We start from the raw sequence: 22,902 nt of genomic DNA, 5'->3' as shown, positions 1-22,902 counted from the left end.
TAGGATAACTCACTATAAAAATATGCTGGTGTAAGTAACTAACTGAAAAGGAAATGAGAAACCACATTTAGTTATACCTCTCTTCGTTGGTCTTGCTAGTACTGAACCACATAATAGAATTGGGGAAATAAGACTATGATAAGGAAACTCATCTGGAGAACTAAGAAAATTGGGGAATGACAGCAAATTTAAACAGACTCCGATAGAGTTCTAAACAGCATTGAAGCAGGCATGGGGCTGACTCTGTTTTGAAATTCTTCACTAGTTAGAAGTATGCACAATCCATTCATTGGTCCTCCAGGTGGGCGCACTTCGAACGTTAGTTTCAGCATCCAATCAATGCAGATGGCACCACCATTTCTGTTACTTTTAAGAATCTTCTTAGTAAAAGTGCTTTGTGAACTACATAATTTCACATGTTTCTAATAAAATATTACATTCTCTAATTATTTGTTACTTGAGATCCTTTCTCATGGCAGACAATAAACTAAACTAATACTTTTCACATGAGAACTGCACATTTCCTGTTCTGTTCGACAGCTAGAACAAATAGTGTTACATTATTGCTTCTAAAACAAGTCTCTTGCCTACAATACAATGGAACATTCAACATTCACGTTATCAACCTAGGGAAAGAATTCAGGTCAGAGGGGACAGAATAAACAAGTGATTTTCCATTGCTGCTGCAAAATGAATCCTTTCAGGCCTAGTCAAGCCTTAATACACATTAATGCATTTAATACATTAATAAACCTATTGCGCACCTTACAATTCATTAATGCAAAGCAAATTATTTAATTGCAAACGTTATCCAGGAAATGTTATCCATGAGATGTTATTACTAAATGAAATGAGCATTTATTTTTGTGCATACATGTAACTCATAATAATAAAATCCATGTAATCCAATATAAGTGTGATTAATTTATACTCATTTAATACTCCAATTCTTAATCTACCTTTTAATAAACATTAGCTCATTTTAGCACTTTCATTATTAAAATACAAATTCTCATGTTAAAATGTGGTGCATAGTACGAATGGTGGCCACATATTTCACTATAATTCAACAATGCACATTTTACAACTCATGTTATTTTCTTTGTTAGGCCTTTAAATACAGGATAACTAGTCAGCATATGCTAACTTCTGTGCCACTAATTTATTATTAAAATTTGATATCTCGCCTCCCACAGTCAGTTTCTCTGTAACCACCTAGAAATAGTGGCCCACATTGTCCATTTTCTAGCCCTTTGTACACCTATTCACAAACCAAGCCTTGTAAATGTTGTCCTTCTCCTCTTTCTCAGTCTGTTCTTGAGGGACCACATAATGTCTTGTAATAGTCACATGTTCAATCCACCACAAAATTCTTCCTCTTTAGCTGGACACCAATTGGTAACCTAGAGAAAGAGATTTACTTTCATAATCCCAATATCCAGATACAATTTTCTTTCAGTCACAATCCACCTCAACTGCTTTATCTAATAAAACTCCCTAATTATACTCTAATCCACCCATTTTTGGTGAACACATTTCTATGGTCCATCCTGACCTAGAATTAATCTTGTGTACAAAAACACCCATGAGCAATCTAGGGACAAACACAATACCAAGCTCTTCATTATTATTCTCTTCAGAGACGTAAAACTGCACAGGACTCCCCTTGTAGTTGTGGCACACCTCAGCCTCTCTGAAACTGGATGGAAACATGATACACAGCCTGTGAACTACCCATTAGAGTAATGTCACAGTGACTGAGAGACATAGTATCACCGGGTTGAGACAGTCCATTACATGGTTCTGCATCTTGTAGACTGTAACAAACTGTCTGCAGGCTCTGTCTGAGCAGAACACATCCCCTGCAACAGGCAGACCACTCTGGTTTTGGAAGATGCAAAGTCCAAGAAAGGACTCTTCTCTCAATCTAGTATAGTGGGCTTCAGAGCCATAATTTGTTATAGTATTTTCATAGTATTTTTCTTCAAGTCTACATTTCACTTTATTCATTTTTCTATGTTACTTCATCCAAGTAAATTGTCAGTCCTATGTCGTGGCATATTAATATAATCTTCTTGGAAAGTGCTGGATGGAAAAAGAAACACATCTAATCTCAGGCTGTAGACAACAGAGGTAGACCAATTGTACAGGTTTATATGGCTATGTTATCACTCAAGGTACAGTTATTTTACAGATTTGGACAGAAGACAGGTTGAATCCACCTGACACACTAGGGCCAACAGCAACAATAGTAGAAATCATTAATTGTGAAAATTCATATATTTCACATACACGCTTCTGGTTTTGAAAAATAACCTAATTCTCCAAAAGACAAATGTATAACTTTACAAAACACACACATTTTTCCTTAAAACTCCAGAGTTTAATTTTATGCAAATATGTATTTAGTGCCCAACCGTCACTGTATCATTGTCCTGCAGGCATTCACATGGACTACTGCCACATATAAAAAGATTCTGCCTTACCTTACCATACCTCAGCACCTCATGCCGTGGATACCCGAAATATACCAACATTAGCATTAGGGTAAAGCTGTCACTACGTTAAGGAATTAAAAGCAAAAAACAAGCAATTTGGTATCCCATAGTGAGGAGAGGTCTAACCTTAGAATTATCAAAGGTTGCTGTCGCTAAAATCCTTCAGCACTAAACTTAGTGTTGCATTCCAATGAAATATTGGCTGTCAAATTCTTAAATAGGCGGAAAGTATACATACTAACAACATTCTATGATGAGCACACTTCTCTGGGCAGTTAGGGGTCTGTTAGCAGAGCACGCACACTGCCCAGCTGTTTATTTGATTAGAACAAGGACATGGGCAGAGGGGATAAATTGACCTGGTATTATTTCAACTATATATTGGGAGTTATAAAACATGTAGATGGTATAAGAAATTAAATACCCACCTAATCCAGTCGGCAAATTTCAATATGCACGCAGTCTTTCGTCAGACCACCACAAGAGCACTAATGTCCTACCTCTCCTCTCCATGTGCACCTGCATGTTTGCTGTATGTAAAGGAGGCACTTTCATTTGATTCTACTTAACTGGAAGTGTGCCAGCAACACAGATTGGACGTTTCTTTGCTCCTTAATAAGTAGAGGAGCTTTAGCCTCCATTTCTATGTTCACTTTTACTTCATAAGAATCTCTGTGCCCTGCTAGAGGAAGTTGTGGACCAACCACAGGCCACTCAGGTTTCTGCTGTCCTCAAAGGGCATAACCAGGCCTGTAGACTATCAAGACGTGTGTTCCTGCTCTGGAGGAAACTCTGAATAGAGTGCCTGATCTCCGATAATAACCTCCCTAACCCACTGACAGACTGGTGGGCTAGGTACAGAGAGTTGATGCTGAGAGGACCTTCTTCCCTGGGCTGCACACCTGTTACCATTGGGATCCCAGGACAAGGGGCACTGTGACAAAGGTTAGTCAGTTCCACCCATGCCAGTACCTCATCTTGGTAAAACAAGAAGTTAAGGCCTTGTCTCCTTGTCCACCTACATTTCTCCAGCCACTGCACCTTCTTTAGGATGCTGCACCTAGAGGAAGCAAGGCTGAAGGAGTCCTGGCCCATGTGCTCATAAGTTTCTTAAACTACGAACCATTTTCAGCTGGATAAGAAAAGTATACTAGTGAGTTTTCTAGCAATCCTTAGTATTGCAGGCACAATATTTAACACTCTTTTTGTCTTGGAATGTATGTTTTTTTTCTCTTAGTCGTTTTTCCGTGCCTTGCTTTACCTTCTTCTGGGCCTTTGCAGCAATCTTTACACGTGCTTGTAATTAGAGATTGCCAACTTCAGAAACAACCGAACATTAAGAAAAGTGGCGCAATGTCACTAAAACATAAAGCAAAATGTGGTCAAAGCCAATGTAAATTTTTCATCAGTCTTTTACCATTTGCTTTTCACCCACTACAGCAATATGAGGTGCTGTAATCATTGAGGTCACTAGTGATAAGTGATTGAAAATTATGTCATCAGTGTTTCCCACTAGGAATTGATGTACACTTTTGAATAATAAGGCACTGTGATAATTCATTCACGGCGAGTCAAGTTTAATACTTCCATTGTACTCTTTTTCTTTTTGCAGACTATAGAGGAGGCTTTGATTTAAAGCCAGTCATCGACCCCAACCACGATGCGATGGTCTTGAAAGGAGAACTGGAACAGTTAACACTCTCTGAGGTGAAGGAAAACAAACGTCGACACTCTAAAAAATACACACGACTTGAAGATGTGCCAGTGGATGCCTATGCTTTGCAAAGTATCCCTTTCCAACCTGCAGCCACCAGCCCCACCAAGCCCAATTGGCTGCTGACAGAACCGGTGAAAATGCAGACCTCGCACAATAGTGACCCAGCCAATTCTGCTTCCCATGACGAGGTATCACGAACTGAAACACAAGAGAGCAGGCCTGCAAAGAGCAAGCCCATAACCTCAAAATCCACACGGAGGAAGTCCTTGTCAAAGGAAGAGGAAGCTTACTCAGCCCTCAACAAGTCCAGGAAGTCGAGGCCACTCATATCTCAGATCTTTGGTGGGATTACCTCAGCCCCTTCAACGAAGAGCACCCAGCAAGAAATTAAACTTAAACCAGTAGCTAAAAAGCCTGGAAATGCTGACACTAAGCAACCATCACAAAACGGCTACACGGAGGTGAAAGAAGTGGAATATGTACTGACGACTATAAAAGTCTCCAAAATGAGGCAATCGTTAGGTAAGTTTATAGTATGGTGAAACAGTCATGGTTAATTGCTGAGAAGACTGGTACATGATGGAAATAACCTTTCTGGGGAAAAAATCAAATGTTAAAAAGTAGGGATTAATAATAATGAAAGCATAAATAAGTTTGGAAAATCAAACAAACGCATTCATAAGCATCATATCATGAACCAAAAGGAATATTCTTACTAGACTTGTGGCAAAGGCAAAACACTAGCTCAGGAAGTGAAGTTGCCACCATAACTAGTGTCGTAGAAACTTTTGTTTAACAGAAGTTACTGCATTTTTTGTAGCGTTTTAATAGCACAAACCTGGTCAAAGGACATCAGAGTGCTTTGCTTTAGAACAGAACATCTTACTATGTTACCGATTTTTTCCTGCCTAGAGGCACCCGGAAATTAGCTGATTTGCCCCGAATCATAGGTGGTTGAGCCAAGGCAGGGAAGCACACCTGGGTTCCCATGGCTCGGAGACGGCAGCGCTAGTCATTAGATCACAGTAAGTGCTGTTGCAAGGCAAAGCCCTTTGGGTGGTGCAAGGGCTTCTATTCCGACAGGTCTGGTGCCCATGCCAGCAGACCATAATGGGCATAGACTTTAGCTGTAAACAGCACCCTCACCCTTCATAACTCCCCCCCACCCAGGACTCCACCGATCATAGCTTTTCCCCTTGTGAAGTGTCCTTTGGGTGCACCCTGTTCCCCTTGATCAGGCCCTGCACTCAGTGCCCTTTGTCAAGAGTCCAAAGGCAAGGCTTTCCCGATGCCCAGCAGTCTCCTGCTGCAATACCTGCACTGTGCTCAGCAATTTCATCCAAAGGGCCTACTGTGCCTGGGTTTCACCACAACCAATGTTCTCAGGGTTCATAGCCGTTCTTTGGTTAAGCGATATGCTCAATACCTATGCCCCCACAAGAATTGCCTTTGTCTGAGTCCTTTCAACATTGTCATACTGAAGATATATAAAAGAGAAACCACTTCAGTAATGTTATCAGTGATGGCAGGTGTGCTGCAGTATGTGCAATCACTCACAATGTTATCAATATTGTTATTTGTGATGTCTCCTGTAGCATCTTGTGTGTGTTCAGAAGCAGTGCATTGAAGTGGGGATCATGAATTCAAATTGGTGTTTTTTAACTTTTTAGATGGCATTGATAACATACCTTCAGCTGAAGGTTACATATTGTCTTAAGAGAAAAACAATAATTGCCCTTTCATAACCTTTTCAGTGATTGTGTGTGTTAGGTGTGCATTATTCAAGATCTTTTGATTTTACTAAACCTACATATATATATATATTATATATACTTTTAGGGTCCTTCAGCCAACACCCTTTACTCTTTGGTTGTTTACTATCTCATTCAAAATTTTCTTCCACCCATTACAACATACAGCATGGGGCCAGCCCACTTCAGCCCATGGCTGACTTCACCATGTGTGATAGTATTCTGCCCATCGCAAGCAGCACATCCACACAAAAGTAGTGTCGGACACAACTGTAGCAATGTGTGATTTTGAGACCAAAGAAATATATTTGCCTTTTATTATTTAGTGTGATGAGGGCCCTATAGCTTCCCCAGCTACAAAGTTCTGCAAAAAGCATGATAAACCAAATCATAGACAAAGCCAAAAGGCTGACAGGCAACGCCAGACCTTGTTGGTTATGATATACTTTGTTGTGATGCTCTTGGTGCAGGGTGTGGCCTTCAACCACAAATTTGGTCCATTGTCTGCGCTGCCACAGCCAGTTGCATGTGACCTATAGCTGTTCCTATTGGGCTCTAATTTCAGAATGAGACCTTCAGCCAAATTCTGCACCCATTCTTCGTGTTTCAGACCACTCTAGCCATGACATTTATCTATTCCTGGTAAGCAAAACACTTAGTTTAGGGAGTGAGCAAGTCCTTAAATTTCGAGAGGTTAGTCCATGTAAAAAAAATTTATGAAAACATATACCTGATTTGTACCTTTTTTTCCATTTATTCTGTCAGGAAATCTGATGAGACTAAAAGTGACATCTGTAATTAATAAGTTCGGGAATTAATTATTTCACCATTTCAGCCCTCAAATCGTGTAAATAGCAACTGACCTGTCTTGATTATATCAATGCCTTCTTGGCAGTTGTGACAGCCCCAATTTGCTATCCAACCCATGCAATTCTTTCAGCTCTTTCTTATCGGAGATCTCCAGAGTTAGTACATTATGGTGGTCAAGCTGTATGTACATGATCTCTTTGTATACCGAAGCTACCGTGTCGGGAGTGTCTATCAATAGTGCAGCAGGTACTGTGGCACTGGGGTCCAGAGCCCACTGCCCCCCAAATACGATTGTCTTTTACTACAGAACCATGGAATGGGAGTCCATTTTAATTACGTGTATTAGGACCTACTGAGCCCTTGCTACACGATCGCTTTGTGTTTTTGACAACTGCACTTCATTTATTTTGACAGTATTTTAATTTCCATAATTAGTCAATCCAGTAAAATGTATGTGTATATGTATTGGATCAACCTATTCAAAAGGCAGCTGGGCACTGTACAGACTCCAGATGGTCAGTTAGCTACACTCAAAAGTATCAAGTGATGCAGAGATGCTATTTTAGTAATAAACTGCGGGTTTAACTGAGTTGTATTTGCAACCAGTTTACCCTTTTAACGTTGGTGAAGACCATTTATCTGATTAAAACGTAATTGGCTTTTTAGAGTTAAGCTAATATCACCAAATGTATCCTTTTCCTCCGTTCATGGAGCTATGTTACACGCTTTCTTAAAAGACACATTTACAGAATCATTATTTTCCATGAAGAATTTATAGCCGACTCAAAACTGACTTACTGTGTCATATTGCAAATTAATCCAAATGTTGTGTTTACCCGCTCATGACACTCACCTATTTCACAACTCTTGGTAAATCAGAATGCCTGCTTTCTTTGCCTATGTTGTTAGGTGAGCGTCTTGTTAAGGTAAACTGTGTTTTGCAAATAGATGAATTTTGAAACTTTTTTTGTAAGTCCAATGTGGTAACCTGGGATATGGAGAAGTCAATATACCTGTATTTAGGTGTCAACACTCACTGATCAAAATAATCGCAAATTGGAAACTGAGGGCCATATGTACAAACACATTTTCCCATAGACACAGAATGGGTAAAACCCTTTGGTACATCTGGCCCTGAGTATCTAAATAAAACGTGTTTTTTCCTAATTGAGATATGCTGCCAGCCACAGACACTTCTAAGTCATGTTTTGTATGGGCACCTCTGTGTTAGCATTTCCAGGCTTTAAATGAGATGACACGTGGGTTGTACTAGGACCATGGTTTATTAATTTCAACACATTCTCATGTGTATTGTATAATTAGTTTCTTATATTTCAAAGATTTCCACATCCAAATGAGCATTTTGATCTGCTATCACCGGCGCATTCAGATTTAACCACTCTTCTTTAACTAAGTCTCCTAACAAAATGCCAAAATTTGAGACATCAGTAAAATCACCCTTCGATGCTGAGCTCCTTCTTGCTCCTGTTTTCTGTGATTGCTCCAACCATTTTTTTTCCTTGATAAATGCCACAAACTGTGGTGAAAATATCAGCACAGGAGGGACAGCAGCAGTCACTACAGCAGAACGGTGTCGAGTCTTGGTCGAACTGCATCACACCTCCCAGATTAACCCTTAGTTCTTTAAGGATTGACCCCTGAAGCCAGTAGTCCACTTACTAGACCACATGTTGGGGCAGTTCCCATATAGGTAATAATTGGAGCTTCAAGCATAGGTGGATCAAACATATAATCCCAAAAAGGGAATAATAACATTTCCTCTTCACCATCCTTTCTAGTAATGGTATTACCTTTATTTGCCTGCTTTCTTTCACTCTCTCTGATTCCAAGTTGGAGGAACAACTCAACACTACTTCACACTCTCAGAAGTATCATCATACAGCACCGAAATATGGTTCTGGAACTTTTTCTCTTTATCCGCTTCCATCTGTGTGGGACTTTTTCCTGTCCATCTTGGATGCCTTCTACATAATCTTTGTCTGTTCTCAAACCAATATCATGAACTGCCAATGCATTTCTTCTCCTTTTATTGCCAGGATTAATCACTGCTACATACTTTCTCTTGTGAGTTTTTTGCCAATCCTTCAGATCACTTAAGTATCAAAGTGATTGTTAAACATTGGGTCTCTAGTTGGCAGAGGTATGCACCCTGTCCAAGTAGGGACCACAATCCTAGTCAGGGTAAGTCAGCTACACACCCTAAATTAACCTGTGCTCACCCTTTGGTAGTTTGGCTCAGAGCAGTCAGGCTTAATTCAAGAGAAAAGTATTTGTGCAACACTTAATACAGTAACACAGTGGAAGCACCACAAAAAAAGACACCAAAACATTTGAGAACAATAGAAAATATTTTTATAAATAAAACAAGACCAAAACAACAAAAATCCAATGAGTAGATCCTGAAATATGCAATCTTAAAGATTTAGGTGAAAATAGTGCATGAAAGTGCAAAGCCCCAACTGTGGTTATCTGGTCGCACCAGACCTGGACAAAGTCAAACCAGCCACAATGGACCCTGGGCTAGCTACAGAGACTTACCTGAACTAGTTGAACACAGTATCTTAAATCCTAGTGCACAGTCTGCGCAGCATAGCTTTGCAAGGCTTTGTGTCATCCAGCGTGAGTACTGAGAATAACCAAGGAAGGCAGAGTACCTTAGGCCCACTTCCAAGGGTCGATTTCTGGGATGGAACAACTTGGCAGGTTAAACTCACAGATGACAGAGTCCAGGTGCTGGAGCAGGTGAGATGAAAGTCTTTTGTGTCCCTGAGACTTCAGAAAACAGGAGGCAAGCCTTGGAGCCACTTTGGTTCTGGGTTGCAGGGATACAGGTCCACTCTTTCTTACTACCAGGCAAGGAGGGCAGCAGGTGAGCACAGCAGAGAAGGAGTCCAGCAGAGTGGTAGTCCTTTCAGCACCACAACAGTCCTTCTTCCTGACAGAGTATACACAGGTCCAGAAGTGTACTGAAGTGGTGGTGTCTGAGGTCCAATAAATATACTTTGGTGCCCTGGTTCTGGAAGGTAGGAGGAGCTTCTAGTAGCATACCTTTGAAGTGCATAAATGCCCTGCCTCCCCTGTCCTGTTTTCAAGCTGGCTCGAGTGACAATGCAGGGTCGTTGAGTCCTATAGTGTGTGGACAGTACAAATTTATCCAGGTCTAACTGAGGCAGTGTTTAGCTCCGTCTCCCCATCAAGCCAGTAACAGCCCATTCTGATGGATACAACTACCTGTGGATTCCTCACCTCATGAATACTCCCATGGCGCCAGCATTCTACGGAAATCTTCTTACTAGTCTCTGCACGTCGACGAGGACGTCACTGTCTCGCACGCGACGCCGTCTGACGTCATACAGGCAATAAGAGGTCCTCGACGACGTGCGGACGTCAGTTCCCTTTTTTCCGTGCATTCGAAACGGTTATCTTCGAGGGAGCAACTGTTACTCTTGCGGTTACAGTGTATATCTTGCTGCGTACTCTTTCTCTGTGGAAATAATGTCGCAGAGAAAGTCTGGATTTAAGCCTTGTCGTGAGTGTGGAGGCAAGATGTCGGTGACGGATCCTCATTCCGATTGCCTTTGGTGTTTGAGCTCCGACCACGACGTCTCAACTTGTGATTCATGTCAGCACATGAATCCGAAGGCCCTTAAAGAACGTGAGGCGAAGCTGTTTATGGCCAAGTCAAAGGAGAAGCATCACAAGAAGTCTTCTCCAAAACATCGGCGTCATCGAGACTCCCGGCGCCGTAGAGAATCTCGGCGTCATTCAAGGGAGGCTCGTTCCAGGTCTCCGGATCGGCGCCGAAAGACATGGGAGGTCAGCCCCACGGTGACGCCGCATCCTTCGACGCCGTTGCCCTCTCCGGCGTCACCAACTTCGCCTGGACAGGCGTCGGTGATTGAGGTATTGGAGCCTCAAGTGTTTTCTCCGGCGCAGACGCCGAGGCCGGAGTCGGGGTCGCCTCCGAGACAGGCACCCCAGTACCCGGCTTTTCCCACCCCTGGAGCCGATAGTTCCGCATTCTTGAATGCGATGTATGCCATCTTCCAACAGATGGCTCCAGGGGGTGCTCCGGCTGGGCCTTTGGCCTTTTCTTTGGGTGATCCTGCGCCTCTTCGGCCGGCACCCTTTATGCCCTTTCTCCCGTTTGGGAACGTGGGCTCGGCGCCAGTGTCGGCGCCGGTGGCCGCTCCGGTGGCTTCGGAGGGATTGGCCCCAGGGATTTCCATCCCGTCGACGTCGAGATTTCGGCCTGTGACTCCGGTGGGTCCATCTGTTTCAGCTGCTCTTCAGTCGGCGCCGAAGTTACCCGTGGCGCCGGATGCGGCGTCGGTGGCTTCGGAAGATCGGCGCCGATCTCCGACTTCGGCGGAGGCATTGTCGACTCCGCGGATTGAGCAACGACTGCATTCAAGGAGGCGTGCTCTCCGGGTACTAGAAGAGCAGGAGTACCAACGAGCCCTAGAGGAAGGAGAGCTAGAGGACTCGGGTGATGGGCTGCGTGGACTGGAGTCGGCCAGTGGGCTGGACACTTCCCCTGAGTGGGACCTTTCGTCCCCGGGGGAATATACTGAGGAAGCTGCTTCCTTTCATACAGTGGTACGGAAGGCAGCTAGTTTTTTGGACCTGCCTTTGCCGGTGGTGGAGGCAAAACAAAACCTTTTGACGGAGGTGTTGCATCCGGCCTCAGCCGCGGCGGAGCCTCTGTTACCTTTTAATGACGCTCTGCTGGATCCGGTTTTAGAGGTGTGGAAGAGGCCGGCATCTTCCCCAGCAGTTCACAGAGCCGTGGCCAGGAGGTATCGGACGGCTCCAACTGATCCTGGTTTCCTATCTAGGCACCCTACGCCGGAGAGCTTGGTAGTGCAGGCCTCCTGTTCGTCCAAGTCAGCGCCTGGTTCTTTCCCGACGGTGCCTGGGGACAGAGACTCAAAAAAGCTAGAGGCGCAGTCGAAGAAGATTTTTTCGTCCTGCAGTCTGGCGTTAAAGGCCACTAATGCGACCTGTATCCTGGGGAGGTATATTCATGCTCTGATGGATGACATCTCCTCTTCGTTTACAGAGCTTCCCCAGGGTCTTTTGGATCTTGTCTCTGATGCCCAGGCTGCTGCGACCCAAATTATTCAGACGGGACTGGATACCACCGACTCGGTAGCCAGAGCAATGGGCACAACTGTGGTGGAAAGGAGACAGGCCTGGCTCCGTAACTCGTGCTTTTCGGCAGATGTACAGTCCACATTGTTGGATCTCCCGTTTGATGGGGACAAACTGTTTGGGGCTAAGGCTGATTCGGCCTTGGAACATTTTAAGGAGAGCAGGGCCACGGCTAAGTCGTTGGGACTCCAAGCTCCTTCTTCCACGGCCTCTTCCAGATTCTTCAGGAGGTTTCGTGGATTTGGGCGTGGCTCTTCCTCCTCTTCCTTTCGAGGAAGATATCAGCAACCTGCCTCTTCCCACCCCTATAGATCTTTTAGGGGGAGGGGTAGGGTCCGCACCAGGGGAGCCTCTCAGCAGCACTCTGCCTCTTCCTCATCCTCTGGCGGGGTGCAGCAGGGGAAGCAGCCTTAGGCTTCCACCATTTCCCACTCACTCCTCTACTGTAGGGGGAAGATTACAGCATTTTCTCACCAAATGGGAGACTGTTATGTCGGACACTTGGGTTCTCAGTGTTGTGGGAAAAGGCTACACCCTTCCCTTTCGGGATTTTCCGCCCCTCATCCCGCCCCGCCCTTCGTATTGTTCACAAGAACACCTCCTGTTGCTAGAACAGGAGGTAGAAGTCCTCCTTTTAAAGGGCGCGGTGGAGTTGGTCCCGGAGCAGGAAAGGGGTCAAGGAGTTTACTCAAGGTATTTCCTGATTCCCAAGAAGGATGGTCGTTTGAGACCAATTCTGGACCTGAGGATCTTGAATTGGTTCCTCAAGCAGGAAAAGTTCAAGATGCTGACCCTAGCACAGGTGCTTTTGGCGTTGAACATGGAAGACTGGATGGTGTCTGTCGACTTGCAGGATGCTTACTTTCATATCCCGATACTCAAGTCACACAGGAAGTATCTCCGGTTTGTGGTGGGATCGCAACACTACCAGTTTGCGGTCCTTCCGTTTGGTCTTACTTCAGCACCTCGAGACATCACGAAGGTGTGTCGGTGGTTGCGGCAGAGCTCAGAAGGAAGGGGATAGCAGTATTCCCTTACTTGGACGATTGGTTGATCAAAGCCAAGTCCCCGGAGCTTGTGTTGCGTCATCTGCAGTCAACAACCCAGTTGTTGTTCGACCTGGGCTTTTCGGTGAACGAGCCCAAATCTCACCTGGAGCCTTCTCAGCGCCTCCTGTTCATAGGGGCAGTACTGGATACAACATTGGGTCGGGCCTTTCCTCCGCCTCAGCGGATTCAAGATATTCAGGATTTGGTTCCAATGTTTCGAAATGGAGCGGTAGTTCCAGTCCTCAAGGTCCTTCGTCTGCTCGGTCTTTTTGCCTCCTGCATTCTGTTGGTCACGCATGCTCGCTGGCACATGAGGGCTCTTCAGTGGTGCCTCCGAAGGCAGTGGTCTCAACACAGAGGGGATCTAGAGGGTACTGTCAAGATCTCCAGAGATGCTGCTGTGGATTTGAAGTGGTGGATTGCAAGCAACAATCTTTCACAAGGAAAGCCGTTCCAGCAGTCGCCACCAGTGGCCACACTCATAACGGATGCTTCCACTCTAGGGTGGGGAGCTCATCTGGGGGATCTGGAGATCAAAGGTCTTTGGTCTCCAGAGGAACAGATGTTTCCCATCAATCTGTTAGAGTTACGGGCTGTACGTCTGGCTCTCAAGGCCTTCCTCCCTTCCCTTCGTGGTCAGTCGGTACAGGTCCTAACGGACAATACTACCACGATGTGGTACATAAACAAGCAGGGAGGAGTGGGGTCGTACCTTCTCTGCAGAGAAGCTCTTCGACTATGGTCCTGGGCAAAGGACCATCGGATTTGCTTGATAGCAAACCATCTGGCCGGAGTCTTGAACGTGCGTGCGGACAGTCTCAGTCGCCACTTCTCGGCAGACCACGAGTGGCGTCTCCATCCAGATCAAATCCGTTTAATCTTCCAGAAGTGGGGGTTTCCTCGGGTAGATCTGTTCGCCACTCGAGAGAACGCGCATTGTCCGTTGTTCTGCAGCCTTCAGTATCCGATGCAGGAAGCGTTGGGGGACGCGTTTCAAATGACCTGGTGCGGCCAGTTGCTTTACGCGTTTCCTCCCATACCCTTGATTCCTCGAGTATTGAGGAAGATTCGCCAAGACCGGGTAATCTTAATAGCTCCGGATTGGCCAAGGAGGGTGTGGTACTCCGACCTTCTCCAACTCTCAACGTGCCCGCCGCTCCGTCTCCCTTTCAGGGCAGACCTCCTCTCACAGTCGCAGGGGCAGGTTCTACACCCCAACCTCCAGAGTCTGCACCTACATGCCTGGAGATTGAACGGGGCAACCTGAGTTCCTTCTCTCTCCCGCCTGAGGTAGTGGATGTTATATTAGCGGCCAGGCGACACTCCACTAAATCTATCTACGCTAATAGGTGGTCTAAATTTGTTGCGTGGTGTGGAGAGAGGCAGATTGATCCTTTACATGCTCATCTATCGGACGTTTTGTCTTTTGCTCTATCTCTGGCGCAGAAAGGTTGTGCAGTGGCTACCATTAAAGGTTATTTATCGGCCTTGTCAGCCTTCATATGTCTTCCAGACCAACCATCTTTATTTAAATCCCCTATTGTTATCAGATTCTTGAAAGGTCTTCTAAATCAATATCCTCCAAAGCCATTCGTTATGCCGCAATGGGATTTGTCCTTAGTCCTGACTTTCCTTATGGGGTCCCCTTTTGAACCTATGCATTCTTGCCCCTTGAGGTATTTGGTTTTAAAAACAGTCTTCCTGATAGCTATAACATCAGCAAGGAGAGTGAGTGAGTTGCAGGCCTTATCAGTAAAACCCCCTTATACAACTTTTTATGGGGATAAGGTGGTGTTGAGGACCAAGGCTGCTTTCCTCCCGAAGGTTGTTTCACCCTTCCATTTGGCTCAGGCAATTACTTTGTCCACGTTCTATCCTCCGCCTCATCCTTCCAAAGAGGAAGAAAGACTGCACCGTCTGGACCCAAAGAGAGCGTTGAGCTTCTTTATCGATAGAACAAAGGATTTCAGGCGGGAGGATCAGCTGTTTATTGGATACGTGGGCAAGAGGAGAGGAAAGGCAGTCCACAAGAGAACACTATCCAGGTGGGTTGTTCTTTGCATTAAAATATGTTACTCTTTGGCAAAGAAGGATCCTCCTGAGGGCATTAGAGCTCATTCCACCAGAGCTAAGTCGGCCACTTCGGCCTTAGCCAGAGGTGTTCCTGTGGTCGACATCTGCAAGGCCGCAACTTGGTCGTCCCTTCACACTTTTGCAAAACATTACTGTTTAGATTCTGAGGTTAGAAGGGACGGCCATTTTGCACGGTCAGTGCTGCAGGATTTCTTGGTTTGACCATTTAGGCACCCACCGCCGGGCGTGGTACTGCTTTGGGACTCTATTCATGAGGTGAGGAATCCACAGGTAGTTGTATCCATCAGAAGAACGAGTTACTTACCTTCGGTAACGACTTTTCTGGTGGATACATTAGCTACCTGTGGATTCCTCACGGTCCCACCCGCCTCCCCGTTGCCTTTATGGTCTTGCCAAGTAATCCTTGAGTGTGCTCCTCTTGGTCTTTGAGGGTGCAATAGATGTATATATATATAATATATTTATATATATATGGGTATATGTGTATATATCTTTATGTATATACTTGGTGTGTGTATATATTTTAAAAGAGAGAGTTTTATATATATATTTATATATATATGTACATAAAAAGATTTACAGTTATTCATACAATGTGGTGTATTTTTACAATATAATGGATGTTGCTTTGTTCTTTCATTGCATTGCCTGGTTGTTCTCATGCACGTAAAAAATGATTGGTACTGACGTCCGCACGTCGTCGAGGACCTCTTATTGCCTGTATGACGTCAGACGGCGTCGCGTGCGAGACAGTGACGTCCTCATCGACGTGCAGAGACTAGTAAGAAGATTTCCGTAGTATGCTGGCGCCATGGGAGTATTCATGAGGTGAGGAATCCACAGGTAGCTAATGTATCCACCAGAAAAGTCGTTACCGAAGGTAAGTAACTCGTTCTTCAGACCCATTAAGTCACACCTAATTTCCCATTGTGTGTCGCTGTCTAGAGGGACTGCACAAGACCCACCTGTAACCCACCGCAGACGTGTATTGGAGACAGGCAGTAGGCACACAGGTCTAAAAGTAGAAAAATGCCAGCTTTCTAAAAGTGTAATTTTCTAAATTATAATGATACATTCAACTTTACCATTTAAGAGGATTTATCATTACAATTCCATAGGTACTAAACATGACAGTTCTTCTTCCTTCCAATAAGGAATTACACTTAATAAATACATTAAGGAATCCACATTGTTAACCTAAAGCCAGGGTAGACTAATCAGTACCTTGATGGACTTCCCTGCTTAGGCGATAGAATGTGGACAATGGCTCCTTACACCAGGGTCACTTGTTCTACAATTCAATGAACTCAGGTGGATCCCTCTGTCTATACACTCCTGAGTCACTGAACTGACCTATGACTAACACCTCTCCTCACCTCTAATCTGTGCAGCACCTAACCTTAATTTGCTCACTGATGGATCCCAGTAGACTGACAGTACCTCCATGACCAGCAAAGTGATGTCAAATCAAATCAAATCTTACCTTAAAAAGCGCAACTACTCACCCATAAGGGTCTCAAAGCGCGTTGGGGAGTTGGGTCCTCTGTGGTTCAGTCGAAGAGCCAGTTCTTCAGGCCCTTCCTGAATTGAGGTACTGATAGTAACTGCCTGAGGTGAAGAGGCAAGGTGTTCCAGCTCTTTGCCGTGAGGTAGGCGAAGGATCTTCCTCCAGCAGAGGTCTTCCGTATGCGAGGTACTGTGACCAGTGCTTGTTGAGCAGAGATGTCTGACAGGGGAGTAGAAGGTGATGCGATGGTTGAGGTAGGTAGGTCCTAAGTCGTGGAGAGCCTTATATGTGTGAACGAGGAGTTTGAAGTTGATCCTTTTCTCGACGGGGAGCCAGTGGTCTTTCAGGTGTTTGATGATGTGTTTGCGATGGGGGATGCTCAGGATGAGTCTGGTGGAGGTGTTTTGGATGTGCTGTAGTTTCTTCATATTCTTCTGGGTGGTGTCAGTGTAGAGGGTGTTGCCATAGTCAAGCGGGCTGGTGACCAGGGCATGGGTTATGGTCTTGCAGTAGTTTGGGATCATTTGAAGATCTACTGGAAAAGTCGGAGTGGAAACAGGAGAATGTGACAGAGTTGATCTGGCGGGTCACTGCAAGAGATGAATCCAGGGTGAAGCCGAGGTTGCGTGCATGGTTCGTTAGGGTGGTGAGGGTGCTGAGTGTCACAGGCCACCAGGAATTGTCCCAGGCAATTGTGGAGGGTCCCAGGATGAGGATCTCGGTCTTGTCTGAGTTGAGCTTAAGGTAGCTCTCCTTCATCCATGCGGCGACAGCTTCCATCCCGTTGTGGAAGTTCCTCTTGGCAGTTGTAGGGTTTTCGGTCAGTGAGGTGATCAGCTGGGTTTCGTCGGCATAGGAGACGATGTTCAGTCTGTGACATCTGATGATGGACGCGAGCAGGGCCATGTAGATGTTGAAGAGTGTGGGGCTCAGGGAGAAGCCTTGAGGCATTCCGCAGCTGATCTCTGTAGGTTCCGACAGGCAGGGAGGGAGTCTGACTCGCTGTGTGCTGCTGGTCAGGAAGTAGCGTATCCATTGTAGGACCTTGCCGCGGATGCCAGCTGCGTGGAGTCTGGAGCAGAGGGTGTAGTGGGAGGCCTTGTCAAAAGCGGCTGAGAAATCCAGTAGGATGAGGACTGCTGTTTGTCCGCGGTCGAGGAGCAAGCGGATGTCATCTGTGGTGGCGAGGAGGGCGATCTCCGTGCTGCGGTTGCTCCTGAAGCCTGAGTAGGAGATGTTTGGGATGTTGTTATTTTCTTTGTGTTTGTGGAGCTGTGCTTTGAGGGCCTTTTCAATGACCTTCGTTGGGTACAGCAGCAGTGAGAATGGGTGGTAGATTTTGAGATCCAGAGGGTCGGCTGCAGGCTTTTTCAGGAGTGGGCGGATTTGGGGGTGCTTCCAGTCCTCAGGGAAGGTAGCCGACTCAATGGAGCAGTTGAGAGTGTGGCAGTGCTCGGGTGTGATGTGGGTGTTGGCTTTGTTGAAAATGGGGTGTGGACAGTGATCCGTGAGGGGGTTCCAGAGTGGATGCTACTCAAGATGGAGTGGGTCTCGTCTGTGGTGAGGGTGGCCTAACAGTGTAGGATCCACAGAGGTTTGGAGGATCTGGGCTGGTTGGTTGTAGGTGGGCTCGGAGGCTTTTGGAGTCCGAAGCTATTGTAGATGTCCTTGATTTTTCAATGGAAGAAGGTGGCTACTCTGTTGCTGAGGTCCCGGGATCGAGGGATGTTTTCAGCTTTTGATTGGGGTTTAGCGAACTCATTGATCATGGCGAGGAGCTCTTTGTTATTGTGTGCGGTTGTGTTGATGCAATCCTGCAGGGTGATTTTCCTAGTGGATCTGATGAGGTTGTGGTGAGATCTGATGGTGGATTTGAAAGCCACGAGGTCCTCCGGGGTCTTGCTGTTCCTCCATCTTTTTTCTGGACATCTGCAGGTGCGCCTGGAGTCCTGGAGGGTGGGGGAGAACCAGCTGGCCTTCTTGGGGTTGTGCTTGCCTGAGGTTGTTCGGAGTGGTGCTAGGGTTTTGATGCATTTGGAGATCCAGTGGTGGAAGTTCCGTGCTGAGATGTTTGCGTCTGTTGTGGGGGGAGGTGGTGACTTGCTGAGGGTGCTGGTGAGTTGCTTCTCAGTGATCTGGTTCCATTTTCTATGTGGGGGACAGAGGGTGCAGACAGTAGGTGTGGTGATGGAGAAGTGTATGCAGTGGTGGACAGTCCAGTGTAGTGTTCAGGTGTTGCTGAAGGTGATGTTGTTGCTGGCGGAGAAGATGGGGTCGAGTGTGTGCCCAGCAGTGTGTGTAGTTGAAGTGACCAGTTAGTTGCTTGAGGCCGATGGTAGCGAGGTTCTCGAGCAGGGAAGCGGTGTTGTGGTTATTGCTGTTGTCAATGTGATAGTTGAGGTCGCCAAGGAGAAAGAAGTTCATGGAGGTGAGTGCGTGTGGTGCTATTATGTCGACGATGGAGTCGCTGAAGGCTGGGTGGGGCCGGTTGGTGTGCCCAGCAGTGTGTGTAGGTAAAGTGACCAGTTAGTTGCTTGAGGCCGATGGTAGCGAGGTTCTTGAGCAGGGAAGCGGTGTTGTGGTTATTGCTGTTGTCAATGTGATAGTTGAGGTCGCCAAGGAGAAAGAAGTTCATGGAGGTGAGTGCGTGTGGTGCTATTATGTCGACGATGGAGTTGCTGAAGGCTGGGTGGGGCCGGTTGGTGTGTAGATGAGGGTGCAGCAGAAGGTGGAGTTAGGGTTGACGTGGATCTGGAAATGGAGGTGCTCCATGATGGGGGAGTGTTCTTCTGAGTTAGATGTCAGGTGGAGGGTGGATTTGTGTGTGCTGGCCAGCCTGCTGCCTGGTCGAGAGGGTTGGTGCTTGTGGAGCAGTTTGTAGCCACTGGGAATGGCGGTAGCGATGTCCAGGGCTGACCCTGGGTTTGTCCATGTTACAATAAGAAAGGTGATGTCCAGGCGGGTGAAGCCTAGCAGGTCCCAGAGTTCTACAGCTTGTTTGTGGAGGAAGCGTATGTTGAGGGGGATGCAGTTGAGGCGGTCAAATGGGTGTTTGATGGTCCTGTGATGGGGGGTCTTGCGATTGGTGGAGGGTGAAGGTGCGGTGGCAGTTGAAGCAGGAAAAAGGTCCATGGGTGTGTTTGGGTGATGCTTGATGGCAGGCGGTGGAGCGTTCAGAGTGCCTTTGCGTTGTAATGATAGATGGTCGGAGGACCAGGGTCCATGGCGCTGGACGTGGTCCAGGCACGGGCGGGTACAGACGGGATTGCCTTTGGCCCATTCCACTCATCAGACTTCTGTCCCCAACTTAAGGAAAACTCTACCTGTCAGGGGACAGGTGTGAGTCCTCTTTCACCCTGCCGCTATATCTGGTCACCTCACCATCCCACTCCAGGGCTACCAAGGCCATAAGACAGAAAAAGTCCAACCTACCGGCTGAGGTCACCCTATACACCAGGCCAGTGTATTGCTCTGGGGAAACTAGCATTTCCACTTTCATGGTGTAGATAACCCCAGTGTCTCTCAGAGCAATGATTGGGACCCCATTCACTTCCACCTGGCGGAAGTGATGACTCCCACCTTCAGAGATCATCAGCTCACCCTCTGAGTCTATCTCCCAGGTAAGGGAGAATATGGCCTGTTCTGTCTCCTGCCCCTGGGGATTACCTTCCCCTCGGTCCACATGGGCCACTACTGTAGAGTTCCCACCTGTGAGTGGTTTCTTTGGAAAGACAGAGTCCCCCCTGCTTGTGTCCGAGTTGAGAACAATCAGAGGGGTTATATACAGTGTTGTTGTTTATGAAATGGACATTCGTTGGAATTGTACATGTTTTTGAACTTCCTGAATCCTATTGACTAATATATTGGATTTTAACAGTACGGAGTTGTCTTATTCATTAATTAGAGACTGTATAATACCTATGCATACTATAGCTAAAACAATTCCTCTAGGAGCATTTTTAAGTGAAACTTTCTAAAATGGGCATTTTCAGACTCATAATTTAAAATCTGTCCTACACTTAAAGGCTGCTTCAAGGTAACCCCAATGTTCACCTACGGGAGGGATAGGCATTCCAGTAGTGAAAAACAAATATAATCGTTTTTCACTACTACGATATGTTAAAGTTAAAATTACATGTCCAACTTCTTACATACACTGCACCCTGCCCTTGAGACTAGCTCGGACATACCTTAGGGGTGAATTCCATGTCCTAAAAAGGAAGGTTTGGACCTGGCAAGTGGGTGCACGTGCCAGGTCGACATGGCAGTTTCAAACTGCACACACTGCAGTGGCAGGTCTGAGATATGTTTACAGGCTACTCGTGGATGGCACAATCAGTGCTGTCGGCCCACTAGTAGAATTTGATTTACAGGCCCTGGGCACACATGGTGCACTATGCTAGGGGCTTAATGGTAAATCAAATATGCCAATCATGGATAAACCAATCGCCACTAACATTTATGCAGAGAACACTTGCACTTTAGCACTGGTCAGCAGTGGTAAAGTGCCCAGGGTCCTAAAACCAGCAAAAATTAAATTCAGCACAGCATCAAAACTGGAGGTCAGAAGCCAAAAAGACTGGGGAAACCCTGCTGAAGGGGCCATTTCCAACACAACTCCCTCGCAGCCTAAAGCCAGGTAGGCCAATCAATACTTTGATGAACTTACCTCCTTAGGGTGATAGAACCTGGACAATGGCCCACTGCTGCAGGGGCTCTTGCTAGTTCTGCGAATCTCTGTACCCACGTGGAACCCTATTTCTACACTCTCAACTAACCTAGGGGGAACCCTTCTCCTCATCTGTGGATTCCATCTGTGCAGCACTTAACCTTACCTTGCTCACGGATGCATCCCAGTAGGCAGACAGTACCACGATGGCCAACAGTGTGACGTGGCCCATTCCACCCCCTGGGTCTGACTTCGGTTCCCAACCCAGGGAAAACAACCAAGAGAGGCCACTCACAGCTATCAGTGTCAAGAGCCAAACCCCAGGGTATCCCACGGTCTCAAGTATCTGTGGCTTTGAAAAGTGGTGGCAGTAGCCCCAGGTGCCTTGCACCCTTTTTTAACTTCACCTCATACCAGTTCAGGGTGGGTCTCCTGAGACTGGTCACTCAACTTAGGGTCTGTACCCTCAGGTTGAGTAGAGGGCAGGGGTGGGCTCTCCCTCCTCCTGTCCCTCTTGCTGGGGTCTTGTGCCTTCTACTTTGGAGCGGTACCCCAAGAAAACTGAACTGTTAATGCGCCTTTGGCAGCCACCCTTCCCAGTTGCCCTTACACCGGGGGCAACTCATTCCCCAGAATGGGCATCTGGGGACTAACTATGACCCTTCTCTGGATCACCTCCCCACCCTACTCTAAGGACAGCAGAGCCATAGGGTAGAAACAATCCTGCCCATGGGCTGGAATCACTCTACACACCTGGCTGGTGTACTGCTCTGGGGAAACTAGCCTTTCCACAAACATGGCCCGGCTAGCCCCGGTGTCCCTCAGAGGAGTGACTGGGATCCTTTCCACTTTCACCTGGTGGAAGTGATGACTCACACCCTGTGGGATAACCAACTCACCCTCTGAATTCACCTCCCAACTAAGGGAGATTACAGCATGGTCTATGCACTGCCCCTGGGGATTATCTCTCCCTAAGGCCACATTGGCCACCCCTGTAGAGGGGGCACCAGTGGGGGTTTACTTAGGGCAGACAGAGTCCCCTTTCTTGTGTCCTACATGAGAGCACTCAAAGTATCGGAGTTGAAAATGAGGTGCGCTTGGTCACCACCTACCAGAACCTCCCTCCTTCTTATCAGAAGGGACATGGGAACCTTTTTCTCCCCCCTTATCCTGGGATCTGTCTGTGTCACCCTGGACCTCCCCCTCTTTCGTCTGTTGGGCACCCTGCCCACTCTTGGCTGAGTCTCCCACATGCAACTTCTTTAGGACCCTTTTGCTGAACCTCCACCTCCTTGGCAAGCTTCCTGGGGTCAGTAAGCTTGCTGTCAATCAAGTGCTGGCGCAGCTCTGGAAAATGAAACTAGACAACTGTTCTCATGCAATCAAATTGTACAGCCCCTGATAGTCTGTTACCTCGCTGCCCTTCACCCAACCATCCAGTGCTCTTCAGAAGGAATCAACATACTCCACCGAAGTTTGGGACCCAAGTTTAGTACTCTCCCTAAACTTTACCATATAACTCTCTTGGGTGAGACCATACCTCCTGGTCAGAGCGTCCCTGGTGGCATGGTACCTCATCTTATCCTCTGCTTCTAAGACCAGCCCACTGAGAAATACTTCCACAGGCCTGCT

At 46.6% G+C, this 22,902-nt stretch overlaps 1 protein-coding gene across 3 annotated transcripts in view; it reads left to right on the top strand.

Annotated features, from left to right (window-relative positions):
- Positions 1-22,902, top strand: part of PDZD7 (PDZ domain containing 7) — a 608,602-nt gene that overhangs the window by 488,485 nt on the left and 97,215 nt on the right. For all 3 annotated transcript variants that reach the window (XM_069239535.1, XM_069239534.1, XM_069239537.1), the window contains one exon: positions 4,111-4,737. In XM_069239535.1, coding sequence (XP_069095636.1) covers positions 4,111-4,737 — 627 coding nt within the window. The remainder of the gene's footprint in view (positions 1-4,110; positions 4,738-22,902) is intronic.

Source organism: Pleurodeles waltl, chromosome 6, assembly GCF_031143425.1.
Source record: "Pleurodeles waltl isolate 20211129_DDA chromosome 6, aPleWal1.hap1.20221129, whole genome shotgun sequence".
In the NCBI taxonomy this organism is placed as follows: Eukaryota; Metazoa; Chordata; class Amphibia; order Caudata; family Salamandridae; genus Pleurodeles; species Pleurodeles waltl.
Note: the sequence above shows the minus strand (reverse complement) of the source record. Positions and strands in the feature narration are given on the sequence as shown.